The 17,863-nt window shown below is 44.8% G+C and overlaps 1 protein-coding gene across 11 annotated transcripts in view; it reads left to right on the top strand.

Moving 5' to 3' along the window:
• Positions 1-17,863, top strand: part of scn8aa (sodium channel, voltage gated, type VIII, alpha subunit a) — a 55,565-nt gene that overhangs the window by 9,603 nt on the left and 28,099 nt on the right. For 4 of the 11 annotated variants that reach the window (XM_042097554.1, XM_042097550.1, XM_042097552.1 and 1 more), the window contains 10 exons: positions 3,388-3,506; positions 4,693-4,782; positions 5,227-5,355; positions 6,656-6,747; positions 9,882-10,103; positions 11,300-11,363; positions 11,949-12,090; positions 15,980-16,186; positions 16,527-16,808; positions 17,159-17,473. In XM_042097554.1, coding sequence (XP_041953488.1) covers positions 3,388-3,506; positions 4,693-4,782; positions 5,227-5,355; positions 6,656-6,747; positions 9,882-10,103; positions 11,300-11,363; positions 11,949-12,090; positions 15,980-16,186; positions 16,527-16,808; positions 17,159-17,473 — 1,662 coding nt within the window. Of the gene's footprint in view, positions 1-3,387; positions 3,507-4,692; positions 4,783-5,226; positions 5,356-6,239; positions 6,332-6,655; positions 6,748-9,881; positions 10,104-11,299; positions 11,364-11,948; positions 12,091-15,979; positions 16,187-16,526; positions 16,809-17,158; positions 17,474-17,863 lie in introns of all 11 variants that reach the window. The other 7 variants (XM_042097557.1, XM_042097559.1, XM_042097560.1 and 4 more) reach the window with 4 other exon arrangements.

Here is a 17,863-nt window from a genome sequence, read left to right as displayed (position 1 = left end):
TCATTTTAGCTTGAGCTGATGCTCAAATGTTTTTGAGAATGATTTTCCATTTTTGGAAACTCACATTCTGACAGGAATTCATGCCTCCATTTTGAATTAGACCTGACTAGGTTACTGCAATATGTGGATTGGAAGTATGGATTCTTGTTTGTGTCTATAAATGCCTTATGAAACGCAGCCATGTCCCCGAGTCACTCCCTGAGGGTCATTGGCTACCATCATGCCTAGTTGTTATTGTCTAGTGCCGGTGGGTGAGAGGCTCAGGCGAGTAGAAATGCACTTGTAGAAATGTGACTTGATTCATCTTAGCTTGAAGCCAAAAGGGAAAATGTCCCAGTTCTCTCTCCAGCGCCCCCTCCGACCTCACCCGGCTTATTCCTGTGGACCGGCGGTGTGTGTTCAGGGTTCAGCTGGTTAAGAAGCTCATATTGTAGGGCTCTGTCCATGGCTCAGCCTGTGTCTCCCCTCATCCGTTTAACTGTCCCCTGCTCTCCCCTGCTCTCCTCTCTCTGTGGCTGTGGTACTCTCTCCTGCCTCCATTTTGCTGCTCTCTTTCGCTTGGCTATGGGCTTCTCTCTCTTTCTCTCTCTCTCTCTTTCGCTTGGCTGTGGGCTTCTCTCTCTTTCTCTCTCTCTCTCTCTTTCGCTTGGCTATGGGCTTCTCTCTCTTTCTCTCTCTCTCTCTCTTTCTTTCTCTCTCTCTGCCACTCTACTCTAAAGTATGAAATTTTCAGTAGCTTTATGGCAAGTCATGCATTGCAAAAAAGGCTTCAGCATGCACTTTGTGCATGTGTGTGTCAGTGTGTGTGTGTGTGTGTGTGTGTGTGTGTGTGTGTGTGTGTGTGTGTGTGTGTGTGTGTGTGTTTGTGTGTGTGTGTGTGTGTCTCTCTCTCTCTCTCTCTCTCTCTCTCTCTGTATGTGTGTGTGTGTGTGTGTGTTTGATGACAGGAGGAACATGCATCTCAGCAGTGCATGCATGCACTCTATATGACTGTTTCTTTTTTCGTGTTTAACTGGCTTCCTGTCTTGTCTGCACTGAGCATGCCCAGCAGTCTTGAGGGTTTCATGGAGAAGCACTATAGATGTCTGGAAGTGATTTTTAAGATCTTTATGAGGAAATATGTTCTCCATGATTCGATTTTGTATTAATGTGTTTACCTGCTGGAAAAAAAGGCAAGACTTGTACATGGTACTCTAAATCATTGTAATTCGATGTACTGCATAGAATCAGTTAATTTATCATTACAATCAAATTACGAAAATGGCTGGGGTTGTAAGTGCTGCAAATGGCTGGTCTGTTGTGTGCAGCTGATTGAGAGGCTGGTGTTGCTCTGTATGGGCTTTATTAATCTCTGTCCATGGTGCTGAAGGCTGCCTCTCGGTCTGTAGATCAGAAGGCAAGCGGGTAGTGTTGAAGTACAAGGACACATACAGTATCACTCCAGCAAAAGCATAGTGTCCCATTAAATTTGGATGTGGCTGGCCATGTTTTATTCAAACAATTATGAGGTTATATTCAGAGAGAGAGATGGGGAGAAAGAGATGTGAGGAGAGAAACACAGAGAGAGAGAGAGAGAGAGAGAGAGAGAGAGAGAGAGAGAGACAGCTCTTGTTTACACATTGTCTTCTTGTTTAAAGTGGTCACAGATTTCATTGGTGCATCCTGAATTACCACATTACATATGGCAATGACTGAAGCAGCACTAGGGTATTTAGTCCGGGTCAGTGATGCCCAGGGCGGGCCTCTGTCCTAGCAGGGCCATTAGAGGCCAACACAGGAAGAATCTGATCCCACCAGCAGTATTTATTGGCTACTCTCATGTCTGCAGATTGAGGCTTCATGACAGATAGAATTTCCTGAAGCCACTCGGGCAGATGAACGTTTCTTGCCACCAGCGTTTCTGTAAATACACCCACTCCCAGCAGTGACATCTTGTTGTTGATGGACCGCTGGCACGAGATGGCTCATTCTAGAACCTTCTTTTCGGAGACGGATATGTGTATGTGTCTGACTGTGCGTGTGCATATCTGTGAGCATGGCACTGAGCGGTGACACTGTTGTCGCTTTTTTATTACATCTCACTAACTCCTGCGGTATGTGGCGTCTATAAATAGATAGCCTCTCCTTTCCTTCACTGAGATGCTTCATGTGCCAGAAAATAACTGTGCTGCACAACCTGCCAGGTTTTCCGCTTGGCTGATGTGAGGGAGAGAGTGAAAGAGAGAGAGAGAGATGAGTGTTTTCTCTCGGTCTCCCCTCATCGGTAGCCTCTCTTCAGATCTGGCCCCTGATCTCAAGTGGACCTCCAGGAGTTTAACTGAGGAATTAGCCACACTAGTTCAGCTGACTCATCCATATCCAAAGGCTGTGTTCATATGAGCCAGGTCTTCATGTACAACACATCTCTCTGAACTGATCCTGGGTCAGACAGACTGTAACCTTATACTTTGATATTGATTGTGCTGATCCACTATAACACCGCCTTGTTTACAGTATATACAGTTGCTGTTAAATTCTGTGAGTAATACAGTATATAGCCCTGATACAGCTTTCAGCTTGTTTTGGGAAAGCTGTGTGATATTGACTGTGATTGATTGTGATTTCTCGTGGGGAATGCTGTGCTTGTGTTCCTCTGGATTGGTGCTGTCCAACCACAGGCCTCCCAGGCTTCTACTGCCTCTACTTTTGCTATTATGTTCGTCTTTAGCTGACCGTATGTGGACATGCTCATTAGCGGATGCTCAGTTGTGGGCTTTAAGCAATGAGCAGAGAGAATTTCTAATGGCTTCTGTAGGCAGATGAGTTGACTCAGGAGTCTAAAACAGTAGACTGCCCCCCCCCCCCCCCCCCCGCCCCCCATGTTAAATGTTCTACATGCTTTTGCATTACCATTTGGTTGTTTTCAGTTAAGCAGTTTTGTTTTCTGCTTTTATATTCTTGGTTTACTTTTTTTACTCATCAAAGCACATGCACAGATACAAATATTGTAAAAGAAATCAGTTTGTGAATTTGTGAAATATACCGTCAAAATGGCACCTTTATTTTATTGTGTCATTTATTGTTTACCTTCAACTTTTTCATAGCATCATAACATGTGTATATAAACCTTTATATATATTTTCCATTAGAATTTGGAAAAAATAGGGACACAAGGTGAAACAGTTGGATATTGAAACAGACCATAATATGCCAAATGCTCTTTTACTAAGGAGGATTTACTAAATGTCTGTCCACAAGGTTGTAACCTGTCTAGACCTTTCCCATAAAAAGCTATCTGGTTTCAGACTTAAATTTGCTTTTCTCTGAATGTCTGAATGTTGTGTGCCACTGTTCTGTGAAATTCTAACCTTTGAATGTCTCTTTCTCTCTCTTTCTGTCTCTCCACAGACGTTTATAGTGATAAATAAAGGGAAAACAATCTACCGCTTTAGTGCCACATCTTCCCTGTACATGATCAGCCCTTTTAATGTTTTTAGGCAAATAGCTATTAAAATTTTGATACATTCATATCCTTTCCAAATGATGTTGCAACTGAAGAGTTGCTGTTCTCTTTATTACGCATGATTATTGCTGCATGCATTCCTTCCTGCTAGCTGGTAATGACTATCTAGATTTATCACTGCAAAGCAGGTCTGAGAGCTGAACAGCTACACACTATCAGACGCAGACAGTCTTGGAATGTGCAGTGAGTGCATGTTGTCACGGGGCACAGAGTATTAGCTGCCTCCAGTATGCACTGGCCTGCATGCGGTGCGTTTTCCTTCACTTCACTCGCTGCTTCTGAAGGAAACGAGGAGCTGAGGGGCGGGGTGGCTGGCTCATTCTCAGCAACGCCGTGACGCTGTCTCCGAGTGGCTTTTCTTCTCCATCGCCTTCGGCAGGCTGACCCCCCCTAGAGCGGGGAGCGGGACTACAGGGCCTTTAACCCGAAACCGCCGGCAGAAAGTCGCAGACAGTCCTTTAAAGTCAGAGACACAAAGAGACTGGCCTCACCTCAGTCATGGCGTCTCCAGAGGTTTATTGCTCCATTGACTTCTGAAATGACCCCCAACCCCCCCACCCCCCCGCCCCCCCAGGACCACAACCCTTACATATTAATGGAGTGTCCATCTGTCCCTGCTGTCTCACTCCACAGGAAGTATGTCCATCACAGTAATGACTTCCTGAGAGAAGATATATGCTGAAGAGGCCTGTGGTTGCTCTTTAGCTATACTTTGGGGAGCTCAACACATTAACTATTCAGTGGCATTCTGTTTTTAAAGTTATATGTGAAAAGATAGTTGGGGATTTATTCTGTATCTGTACCACCCCCCATATTCACACAATCTGACAGAGAATGAGCCACCTGCCCCCTCCTTTTAGTTTACTAACTCTTTCTTGAAGATGAACCTAGAATCTAGAACATAGAACATAGAACCTACTAATGAAGTTCTGAGAATTTTTGAGAATGTAGAGCTGCAGACACATACTGTAGTCAGTGTGATTGGTAGTGTCAGCATGCCATGATTCTCTCTGTGTAACTAAAACAGGGCCATGACAAACGTGGCCCCAGCTTCTCAGTGTAGTGGTCTCTAGTAGACGTCTGTGCATGTCTCTCTAATGCAGAATGTCTGTACTGTACTTCTGTGAAGCCTTTAAATCTGTGTTATCTGTCTGGCTGACTTCTCCAAGTTTCCCTTAACTCCGTCCCACATTGTTCAGCATGATCATTATGTGTACTATTTTGACCAACTGTGTATTCATGACTTTTAGTAACCCTCCAGAATGGTCCAAACAAGTAGAGTAAGTACTGCTTTGTGTAAGAGCATGGACACCAAAAGTCACCATGGACGCATGTGCAGACAGCAGAACACATCCTTACTTAATGCTTGACCCCAGCTGACCCACCTGTAGACTTTGCTATATGCATGTCATTCACATGAACAGATTCACACCGCACGCTCGTAGTTCAGCTTTATTTGTTGTATGTTTCAGTGCAGCAGAAAATGACATTTCAAGCCACACATTGGCCTCATGCATGTATGCGTTTCCCCCTGAGATATTGATATTTTTCTCTGAAGAGGAAACAATGTGATGAGAGTCTATGAAGACATCCTACCATAGTGTCTGGCAGGGCATCTAGTTCATCACAGTGCATGGGTAGATGAGCATTATGAGTTATGACCCTGTGTTGCTTAGCTGCTGAGTTAGCTAACTAGCTTTATTCCGGCCTCTCTCTCCTCACAGGTACACATTCACGGGAATTTATACGTTCGAATCTCTTGTAAAAATCATTGCCCGAGGGTTCTGTATAGACGACTTCACATTCCTCCGAGACCCATGGAACTGGCTGGATTTCATGGTCATTTCTATGGCGTAAGTATCTCACTCACAGTTACAGCCATTTTGTGTTGTGAACAGTTTTAAATGGCCACAAATTGCAATTATAATGTAGACCATAGATGACTTGGAAGATTAGAGATGAGATATACTGAGGAGCCTGTCACAGATGACCCAAGAGGTGTTTTGAAATAGTCACATCGCAAGTTGTTTGTACTTTAAAAGAAACAATGAATAAAAAGTACTATTTTAGGACATCTTTTGTAGACAGAGAATCTAAGGAGAGACGTCTTTTTCATTTTCAGTCTTTTACCTCCTCTTTCTCTTTTCCCTTCTTTCTTTCTCTCTCTCTCTCTCTCTCTCTCTCTTTCTCTCTCTCTCTCTCTGTCTGTCTGTCTGTCTCACTCTGAGCATGCCTCTCTCTTGTGTGACAGAGTCAGACTGTTAACGGAACATTCTAGGTTCCTCTGTTGTGAAGGGGAGGAGGCTTGTGTGCTCCTGTGAGCAGCGCTCGGGCTCTGACAGCTCTGGTTGCTCTCTCCCTCACTGATCTCCAACTCTCTCTCTCCCTCCTGTCTCTTCAGCAGGAGCCTACACCTTGTTTCATCCCACCTCGTGCTGCTCATAGACATTTGTAGATTTCAGCTGCTGATCCCAAACTATTCATTTTTTGTTGGCTGCCTTGTTTTGATTATTATCAATCCATTATTAAAGTATGTTTATGTAGATTGTTCAAAGACATAACAAATAGCCATATATATATATATATATATATATATATATATATATATACACAATACATTTTTAAAGGAAAAGAACACTTTAGTGCAGCTCATGTAATACGTCTTCAGTCTAGACGGACAGTTGTCTTCATCCCACTGCAAACATGTCTTCATGTGTGGTTTGGTTTGATCCTGCAGGTATATAACAGAGTTTGTAAACCTAGGCAATGTCTCAGCTCTGCGCACGTTCAGAGTACTGAGGGCATTGAAAACTGTTGCTGTTATTCCAGGTAAGACGGTGTGTGTGGCCGCGGGCCCGGTCGGTGGGGCGGGGACTGTTGGTGTTTAGCCGTGTGTGTGTGGTGCCAGTGGTGGTGATGACGGTGATGCGCAGCGCGTAGTGTGTGTGTGTGTGTGCGCGTAGTGTGTGTGTGGCGTTTCTTCTCCTTCCCGCTCCTCTTCTATAGTGGACAGGTCTCTGTGGCGTGGCGTGAAACTCTTCCTCCTGCTCCTCCTCCTCCTCCTCCTCCTTCACCTCCTCGGTTCGGTGTCGTGCTCTTGTGCGTGTGGTTTTGTCATTTGGTGTGTCTGTGTGTGATCCTCCCTTATTTCAGATATGTAACAGAGTTTGTGGACCTGGGAAATGTGTCTGCGCTGAGAACCTTCAGAGTTCTCCGAGCATTGAAAACTGTTGCTGTCATTCCAGGTGAGACTCCAAATTTAAACACTGAGGCTGAGCTTATTTGGTTTTCTCACTCCTATGAGGGACTCTTAGTTGGTTTGTTTGTTTGTTTTGTTTGTTGTTTTTCGTTTTGCCGTTCTTCTCTCAGGCCCGCGACGCAATTAATTTGGAGATACCAGTTCACGCTTTATTTGATTTCATTTCTTTAATTTTGATTTCTCTAATTTTTTTAACGTTTTTCTCCAAAATGATCAAAAATGGTACTGATACATTTTTGATAGGCTTTGCAGTCTATGATTAATCTCAAGGCCCTCCTAAGAGTCTGCACTCTCTCCTCAGTCCCTCCAGGTTATCTATTATGAATAGCCCTGGTTGTCAGAACAGCTGCTGAACCCCCCCCAAAAAAAACAAAAACAAAAACAAAAACAAGAAAAACACCACCAGCCTCCCCTTCCCTGTTTCTGTTTCTGCTGCCCTAGCAAAACAAAGCTCTCTGGACAGCCTCACAGCAGTCTGTGCCAAGAAACATATTCCACTACTACAGCGTACTATCAAATGGACACCTCCCTCAGCCCCATCAGGTGCCAGGAGGCTAATGTTTCAAGTGGACACGTCCAGGGCAAAGTAACAGCTCTAAGTGATGCCTCATTGGAATCCTCGCCTCCCTTTATGGAGCAAAGTGTTTAGTGAGACGTCATCTCACCAATGGAATTTCCCCTTTCCAATCCATTTTAAGTGCTAGTTACATATGTACATATGCCCTGGAACACTATGTTAAACTGTATCACCCAGTACTGTAGACAAGTAGATAAGATTGGGCTATATACAGTATATATATATATAGCCTACCTTATCTGCTCATATGTATACTTACTTTAGCACAAGATACTGAAGATACTTATAAAGTATGTAGTGTAGTGAAGTTGAAGTTGAAAGGACCAGGACATGTAATATGTCTAGTAAAATCCATCAGAAAGGCATTCCATATTTTCGGACATGCTCTGTTCTGTTCCATTGGATTCAAATTGTACAGTTCTCAGTGGAATCCCAAGGACCCAATACCTCTGATTTATTTATGAAGACTGCCAAGCCTAGTTTGTGGACATATTTTATGCTGCATGATGCTTTGGAAGTCACTTGCTTTTTAGATTAACAGTCCTACTAAGAGCTTGGCCGATTGATCTCTATGAAACATCCTTTTTCTCACTACATTCTGTTTGGTTTTGCTTGGTTTTTGGATGATTCACAGAAACAATGCACCTGAATGAAGAATAAATTCACCTAACAATTAATAATACTTTTGTCTGTAGATGTTTGTCTTTACATAAAAGAGACATACATTCAGGAAACAACAGACAACAGTTAATATATTCCCAATTAACCAGTTATTAGTAGAGGGATTCCTTTGTACTCCTTTGTACTTTGTAAATTGTGGGTAAGTTCCAGAGGAAACACTCCCAAATTCAAATAATATTTGGGCAGTATATTAAATTAAATATGATAAAGTATTGGAAAATATTAGATGTTTTACAGATTACCCCTATACCCCTAAACACGTCGAAACTGAAGGGTTGCGTTTAAGTCCATGTAGTAGTTTCAGCCTATGCACTACATATGAGGGGCATGGGGCGGGTGGATCTGGGGAAGTCCAACTGCTCCACTCAACCTGCACTCAGCTGGCTTCTCAGGGTTTACGTGAGTCCTGCCCAGGGCCTTGTGACTCCGCAAAGGTAACACAGACTCTCTTCGGTCCAGTTTTGTGTAACGGTGTAGCACTGGGTTGTGGGATGTGGGGGGGGGGGGGGGGGGGGGCAGTAATGGGTGGCTAGTGGAACCTATACATCAGACATGAATGACCCATGGAGTCCAATGCAGCCACAGGCTAGCATTGGCTCAGCGCCGTTCCTTCCTTCAGCCTTGGCGTTTAAATGCCCTGCATGCCATCTCACGTGCTCCTCCGCCTCCCCTCCTGCCTGCCCATCTTCTTCTTCCTCCTCTCTCATTGGCCCTCTGTTGTGCTGCAGTATTTAGAGGCGAATGGATGTGGAGTTTCTTCAAGACTGTTTCTGGGAGTCCTCCCCTCACCAAACAGGGCTGCCTGTCACCCAACGTGGGTGATCACCTTAAACAGCAGGCACTAGCAGCGACATCCAGACCGGGTGGCTGCTACATGAAGTCAACACTCATGCCGTGTTTATACTGAAACTAGGGAAACAAATTTAAGGACAAACTCAGTTAAGACATTAAAGGATCTAACTGCAGATGATTTGTGTAATTCTCCCCCCAAATAGTGGCACCATTATCTGTCTGCCCTGAGGGAGTTTGCAACAACAAAAAAACTAATTGAATTTCTGGGTCTTACTCAGTGAGGAATGTCTTTGGCCCTCTCCCAGATTTGATGCTGCCTGAAGTAAATTAACTTCCAGTTAGAAGGGGAAGGCTCCCAAAGAGAGTTTTTGGGGACCGTGATTGTTCTATATTGTGGGGGTTGTGTATCTCTGTCAGACCTTTGAAAATAAAAACATTGGGGCCCAGGCATGGTCACAGCCCACCAACACATACAGTACCTTTATTATTCTAACACCACATACGGTATATGCTGCACACTGAGACAAACATCGGTGGACAGACGTAGCTGCTAAAAGGCACAACCTTACAGGGGCCAGGCACAAATATTGCCAGAATATTGCCAGAAGTCTTTTCTTCATTTTTGTAGCCAAGCTACAGTTTGTCAACATAAAAATAGCATGTTTACCAGTGAAATGGCCGTAGGGTCACTGTTGTTTTACCTTGTGCAGCAATTTTAACGTTCTATTAGTTCAATGACAAAAATATGTAGCGTTACGGTTACATGGGTTCCTCTAGGCAGGGATTGCTGAATGAACATTGCTTATCAGCCTTGTGGCGTTACTGCTTGGCCCCCGAATAATAAAACTGATTTCACTCAGTGACACTTGGTTCTACAGTGTATCCATGCTGTGGCACAAACTCCACTCACTCAAATGGCACTCATATGAAACACAAACACCATGCCTGACCCTAGCTGTCCTGCCATAGCAGCCAAACAAATGTGCAACTGCCCTTGTTCCTCTGTGTGTGTCTCGGTGTGTGTGTGTGTGTGTGTGTGTGTGTGTGTGCGTGTGTGTGTTGCACCGCAGGTCTGAAGACCATTGTGGGTGCTCTGATCCAATCGGTGAAGAAGCTGTCGGACGTGATGATCCTGACGGTGTTCTGCCTGAGTGTCTTTGCCCTGATCGGCCTGCAGCTCTTCATGGGCAACCTGCGGCAGAAGTGCGTCATCTGGCCTCTCAACGGCACCACCACCTACCTGTCCAATGGCAGCGTGGGCTTCAACTGGGACGAATACATCATGAACGACAGTGAGGAGCCACACGTGCACCTGTCATGCACACCTAAACCTGCATTCCATTCAGGGATGGACACACACACATACATACATACACACACACACAATAAATATAACACACACAAACAAATTTGTCCCACCAGACAAAACAAAAGTGTTTTATGCATATTAAAAACAAAGAACAAAAAACAAAGCCATGCATTGACTGCAGGTGTGCATTAACAACAGTTTATTAAACATTACTTAATTGTGTCACAAAAAAAAATACATTCCACGTGATTAATAGCTTCAATCTATCCGTCCCTTTTCATGGACCCCGCTATTCTATTACATTCACACACATTTATTTCAGTTCACTAACACAAAAGTCCTTATGCAATTGGCGTAATGCCACTATCACTTTCATAATACTCACACAAAACATGTTTAGCCTATGTCACTCATAGAGTGACTGAAATCTGCATAAACTAACTGTGTAATCTGACACTAAATGCCACGTGTCTGTGATACTGATACAGAAATGAATAAAGACAAGACAGAAAAGCATGTCTTGTAGCCCGGCCTGAACGCTTATCAACTGAATGAATATAAACCTTGGTTAATAAGTGGGAAATTACAGTCTGCCCTACCACAATATCGACACAACCACACTCACCCATCAATGACACAACAGGCCTGTACACAAATGGCAATGTACACAACAGGCCTGTACACAAAGTGGTTTGATTTGGATTAAGTATAGACCCTTTCAACAATAAAAACAAAGAGAGTTCCATTATCAGCATCATAGTTGGCCCCACAAGACTTCCTTTTTAACATTCCATATGTTATCTTAATGCAGCGGAAGTAGATTGGGGCCCAAATGGAACGTTCAAGCGTTGTTTTTGTTTTTATTGCTGAAAGGGTCTATACTACTGCATACAGTATTCCTGTGCTCACGACGAGTACAGTACTTAAACATCACTTCATTTCAGTGCTGAAGACACCTCACACATACTTGACCCCACGCCACTAGACTACGTATATCATGTCAATGATGAGCATAATAGGAACACCGTGGGAGAAGCCTTTGACTCCTTAAGTACACTCAACTGTTGTGATTCATGGACTACTTTCCACAGACCTGGTTGATGCAAGGCATCCTGTGGTGTGGTTAAGAGCCGGCTCGTTAGCTTAACGCCCTCCTTGTGCTCTTTCTTCTCTCCCCAGCCAATTTCTACTTCGTGCCAGGGCAACTAGATGCCCTTATCTGCGGCAACAGCTCAGACTCTGGGTAAGTGGTCCCCCAATAAAATCCCCTTCAAAATCAAGCCATTTTTTACACTTGACAAAATAACAACCAGCTTATTTAAATATATACAGTAAGTTCTATATGATGGACTGGACTGATGTCCAGGGTCATAATAAATCCAAGGTCATTTGATGCACATGGAGCAAACATACAAATAAAACAGTTTTTATTACCTGCAAAGATAGTCCATTTGGTTCAATCAAAATGTCCTCTAATTGAAGACATATAAGCTAGGAGCTACATTTGTAGCATGGCTGTAAAGACTGGCCCAGAGCTAGCGCTGTGTTTGCCAGCCAGAGAGCGCGTGAGCTGAATTCTGCCTCATATCTAGCTGCCATGGTGGCTAAATCACACGGGTCTGCATCCAGGGCATTTCTTTGTTCTTGACACTGCTATAAATATCTTGACAGAGTCTCCCTGCTGATAGAATAATGCCGAGTCATTTTGGATGTCCCCTTCCTCCATGTCCTCTCTCTCTCCCTCTCTCTCTCTCTCCCTCTCTCTTTCCCTCTCTCTCTCTGTCTCTCTCTCTCACTTTCTCCCTCTGCCCCACCCCTCCTCTCACAGTCGCTGTCCTGAGGGCTACACATGCATGAAAGCTGGGCGCAATCCAAACTACGGCTACACCAGCTTCGACAGCTTCGGCTGGGCCTTCCTGGCCCTCTTCCGCCTCATGACGCAGGACTTCTGGGAGAACTTGTATCAGTTGGTAAGAGCCAGACTTCCACCCCCACTGATTTGATAAATAGCCACTGTCATTTCCGGCGCTTTGAGCTGTTTGGAGTGTCGATGTGAGGGATGAGGAGGCCGAAGTTGTCTAGGGTGTTTTTAAACTGTTGTGCCGAATGGGTCGAATTGGTCGAATGGCTTGAACTTTTTAGTCTGTTTGGCGTTAAGACACTGTTCTATATCATAGCATAGGAACTATTCTACTGTATGGTGTAATTTCCAATCTCATCACCACACTGCACCACACTCTCACACGCCACACAGTCTTTTCATTCTTTTATCTTATATGTTCTCATGTCATTCACACACTTCCCACCAGGAAGATACTTTCCCTGTTGAGTCATATTGAAGTGTAAATGTCATATCTCACAGCACACCATGACACAGCATTGGAAACACAGTCAATACATTTACCAGTTTCCCTCACCACAATACCTCATATCATCACCTTCCTAAACTACTGGCATAAGTCACACACAAAAAAGTTAACCAAAAATGTAATGATAATTTAGGCAAGAAAACGAAAAAAAAAAAAAATTACTTAGGCCATTTTTTTTGTAAGGTGACGATATTTCTGTTGTAACTTGAGACATCCCCATGTGTCAAAACGAAGGGTTCCTCCTGCTCCGGCCTGGTGTCCTGTGTGTGCTCTCTGCTCTCCGCTCCTCTCCCCTCTCCTCGTCTCTCCTCTCCTGTCTTCTTCTGTCTTCTCCCTTCTCCTCTCCCATCCTCTTCTCCACTTTCTTCTCTCCTCTCTTCTCTCCTCCTCTCACATCCCCTCTCCTCTCCTCATCTCCATCGTTCCTCTTCTCTTCTCTCCTCTCCTCTCCTCCCCTCTCCTCTCTTCTCTATCCTCCTCTCCTCCCCTCTCCTCTCTTCTTTATCCTCCTCTCCTCCCCTCTCCTCTCTTCTCTCCTCCCCTCTCCTCCCCTCTCCTCTCTTCTCTTCTCTCCTCTCCTCTCCTCCCCTCTCCTCTCTCCTCGTCTCCCTTTCTCCTTCTCTCCTCTCTCCTCTCCTCCTCTTCTCCTCCTCTCCTCTGTTCTCCTGCCCCATCAGCTGTTCTGCTAGTAATGAAGGGAACACTTACTGTAGGCGGAGCCATTAAATATTCAGCAGTGGCTTACAGCAGAGGCAACAGGGGGAGCCGAGTCGCTTAAGCCCCAGCCCTCACTAGAGCAGGGGTGCCCACAATATTTTGGCTCCTGCTTTTAAAATGACCATGTAAAAATGATCTACTCATATTATTAATAATAATAAAAATATGATATATAATAATATTTATATAATAAACATATGTTTTATATGTACTTTTATATGCAGTTTGTATATTCATATACATGTTTTGTTACATATACAGTATGGTGAAATACATTCATCACTGCATGAACATGCAGAACAGGGTTGCAGTCAGGGAGGTCGCACGTTTCCTCATGTTTGAGTACTTTTCCTCTGTAAGTAAGTTCCAAAACTGTCCATGCGCCTCTCAGGCCCAGCCACTAGAGGAACTCTCCTCTCAGGCCCAGCCACTCACTAGAGGAACTCTCCTCTCAGGCCCAGCCACTAGAGGAACTCTCCTCTCAGGCCCAGCCACTAGAGGAACTCTCCTCTCAGGCCCAGCCACTCACTAGAGGAACTCTCCTCTCAGGCCCAGTCACTCACTAGAGGAACTCTCCTCTCAGGCCCAGTCACTCACTAGAGGAACTCTCCTCTCAGGCCCAGCCACTAGAGGAACTCTCCTCTCAGGCCCAGCCACTAGAGGAACTCTCCTCTCAGGCCCAGGGTGGCTCTCTTTTTGAAACGTGTCTTGTTTTTTCTCCTTTTCTTTTGGCTGTCCTCACTTACATTTGACCCTTTTGTTCCTCACACCTGCTGCCTTATTTAGTGGTCTTAGGCTCCTAAATACCTCACCTTTACTGTATCTGTTGAAGTACAGCCAGAGGTTGGTTTTATTGTCCAGTGGTATTATTTATAGTGGATAGGTGTGCTGTTTAGGGGTGAATGCTGTCTGTCTTTTGAATATCTGCAGTGGTTTACAGTAACAGTGTTGCAGAATCTGGCAGAACACATTATAGTACACACACAGATACACACACACACACACACACACACACACACACACACACACACACACGCGCGCGCACACACACACGCACACACACACGCAAACATACAGAGAGACATATTAACCTCTCAATAATTCATTGAGGAAACCTCATGCTTTCACATTCCACCAGTACATAGTACATGGAGAGCAGAAAAGCATTAGGAGAGGGAGAGTGTGCCTGGGCTGCTTCTCCGTGTGTATGTGTGTGTGTGTGTGTGTGTGGGTGTATGTTTTTTCTCACATTCCGCTAATTAGTTTTTTTCGGTGGGCTGTTGATATGGGCTTGGTGTGTCGCAGTGTTGTTAGCGTTAGCGTTCTACATCCCGGCGAGCACTGCATGTTAAGACCATCCATAATTGATAGCTGAGGGAATTGTAGTGCCTTTCCAGTCGAGGTAGTCCACGCCACTCTCCTTTGCTCTCTCCTGTCCTGTCCTGTCCTGTCCTGTCCTCTCCTCCCCTCTCATGTCCTCTCATCTCATCTCCTGTCCTCTTCTCTCCTCTCCTCTTCTCTCCTTTCCTCTCCTCTGCTCTCTCCTCTCTTGTCCTCTCTCCTCCTCTCCTCTCTCCTCCTCTCCTCTCCTCTCTCTTGTCTCCTGCTGCCTTCTCCCCTCACTCAGCATGTTGAAATTGTGTCTGTGATGACACTGCCCCCTTCCTCAGCCAATGCTGCCAGCCAAAGAGAGAACAGAAAGACAGACAAAGAGGCACCTCGCTGGCTTGATTTGATTGTAAATCCATTTGTTGAACTGCTTCCTTGTCAAGACCGTAGATCACCTAATGCTGCTCATTCCACTAGGCGCCGGAGCCTATTAATAGAGTGGTAAAAGCTTTGGGAATAGATCATTTCAAGATTTTATGTGGAGATGTACAGATATTTTTCACAAGCTCATATTTTCTTGTTTGGCAGCTGTAAGATAAAATACTAGCTGGATTTCGTAGAATATTTTTGCACATTTCTTTTTTCGTGTGTTTTTCCTTCTACGTTTATGCTCACCCTGAAGTAACACACCAATTCACTGATAATAATGTGGTGTGTGTGTGTGTGTGTGTGTGTGAGTGAGATTTGTATGTATGTGATGTTTAAAAGTAGGTCACACCAGCTATGGTGTGTTAATGTAATGTGTAACATTCTGCTTTCCCCTCATGTGGGAAAGCCATCACATTTAAATACTGCAGACCCGTATCACACAGCAAACCCTACAAGCCCTACGGCCTTAAGCTTTCATGCTATGCTTTAAATCAACAAAACATGTGCTATTTTATTTCTCATCCATGACGTTAAGATCTTTCCGAAGACGTATTCTAAATGGCTGGATGTTAATGTATCACCTAGATCTGCCTTTGCTAAGTGAATAGAACAGTTGTACAACATCTGTAAAATTGCAAGTGCATATGAGCATCAGTACATGCAGTATGTAATATTCAGAGTGCTTTGGATTTGTACTTGACTTAATGTCTACCATTTCTTTTGTAAATGTATTTAATTCTAAATGTATTTAATACTTCATTCTCCTTTTCAGTGTTTCATCAGAAAAGTGAAAAGGTTTCCCCTAGAAGACTGTCCATGATGTTGACCAGTTTTACATATTACATTTTTGAGAGGCCTTAACCACGTTATTTAACACAAAATATTGAAAATAATTGATCAAATAGAAGACTAATGCCTATTTGTGTCCATTTGTTCTTGTTTATTGTGTTTGGAATGCTAAAATAGATCCAGTGTTGTGTTGTAATCTGTGATCTTCTGTCTGTCTGTGCTTTAGACACTGAGGGCTGCAGGGAAGACGTACATGATCTTCTTTGTGCTGGTGATCTTCGTGGGCTCCTTCTACCTGGTGAACTTGATCCTGGCTGTGGTGGCCATGGCCTACGAGGAGCAGAACCAGGCCACCATGGAGGAGGCGGCCAAGAAGGAGGAGGAGTTCACGGCCATGTTGGAACAGCTCAGGAAAAACCAGGAGGAAGCACAGGTATGTGCTTCACAGAGCAGCATGTACACACTTAGAAATACAGAACACACACACACACACACACACACACACACACACACACACACAGTATACATACAAAAACATGTACACGCCTCTCTTCATAAGTTGCTTTGAACATATACTTATGTTTACATTCTCTTCACGATGTTGAATAATCATTTCATCAGTGTTATTGTCTGTTATGCACACATTATGCATATGAAAGAGATATGTGGGTACTGTATGCAGGTCCCTACAGGGAATGTGATTTGATCAGTAACAGCAGCACCATATGTTACCAGCAGAACTAAGTTTGTTCTCGTGCTTTTTGTCCTCCCAGGCGAATGCCATGGCGACGTCGGCGGGCACGGTGTCGGAAGACGCGGTGGAGGACGAGGGCGAGGGCAACCTGTCGTGCAGCTCCTCCGAGATGTCCAAGCTGAGCTCCAAGAGTGCCAAGGAGCGCCGCAACCGCAAGAAAAAGTCGCGTCAGAAAGAGCTGGGCGAGGAGAAAGGCGACTACGAGAAGTTTGTCAAGTCCGAGTCGGACGACGGCATCAAGAAGAGTCGCTTCCGCTTTCCTGACAACCGGCTGGGCCGCCGGACCTCCATCATGAACCAGGTGAGCGAGGGTGGTGGTGGAGGAGACTGCACCTCAGGGATGGTGGAGTGGATGGATTTGCCGATGACACTCAGAGCTCCAGTGTAACTCTTATTTTGGTTCACATTCTTCTCTCTTCTCCTCTTCAACTTCCTCCTCTCCTCTTTTCATTCCTCTTTCTCTTCTTCCTCTCCGCTCTATCTCTCCTACTATCTTACCCTCCTTTTCTCTTCTACTCATCCTCTTATCACCTGTTTCCTACTCCTCTCCCTGCTTTCTATCTCCTGTCCTCTATCTCCCTCTCTCCTTGCTGCTTTTCCTTTCTTCTCCTCTCTCTCTCACTCTTTCTCTCCCTCTCTCCTCCTCTACAGTCTCTGCTCAGCATCCCCGGCTCCCCGTTCCTGTCGCGCCACAACAGCAAGAGCAGCATCTTCAGCTTCAAGCGCGGCAAGGACGGCGGCTCGGAGAACGAGTTCGCCGACGACGAGCACAGCACGGTGGAGGAGTGCGAGGAGCGCCGCAACTCGCTCTTCAGCCCGTACCGCCGCAGCAGCTACAGCGGCTACAACTACGGCAAGCGCAACAGCACGGTGGACTGCAACGGCGTGGTCTCCCTGATCGGCCCCGGGCCCGGCGGACGCCTTCTGCCTGAGGTGATAATAGATAAGGCAGCTACTGACGACAGTGTAAGGAAGGAATCTCAATTACAGGATGAGTCTAGGCATGATAGCACCCCCCCCCCCTCCCTCTTGTACCTTTCTTTTTCTCTATACTTTTTCTTTGACGTCGGTTGTTTTGGCTCAGGGTTCTTTCTAAATAATTCTTGTCACTACCCTTATCTCTAGTGATGGGCAAATGAAGCTTTGGTGAACCACTGAACCACAGCAGTGTGAACCTAGCGACACTAGCTATAAAGCAAAAAGATGGCCGCCACACATACATTTTTCAACATAAAAGTCCTTAGCAAACCAATATTTTTGGTTACATATACTGGTTTGGGTAAGGACTTTTATGTTGAAAAATCTACATGTGGAAGCCATATTGGATTTTTTCATTAGTGTTGCTAGTTTCACACT

Source organism: Alosa sapidissima, chromosome 7 (assembly GCF_018492685.1).
Source record: "Alosa sapidissima isolate fAloSap1 chromosome 7, fAloSap1.pri, whole genome shotgun sequence".
NCBI lineage: Eukaryota > Metazoa > Chordata > Actinopteri > Clupeiformes > Clupeidae > Alosa > Alosa sapidissima.
The sequence above is the reverse complement of the archived record's forward strand: the minus strand, read 5'-3'. Positions and strand labels throughout refer to the sequence as shown.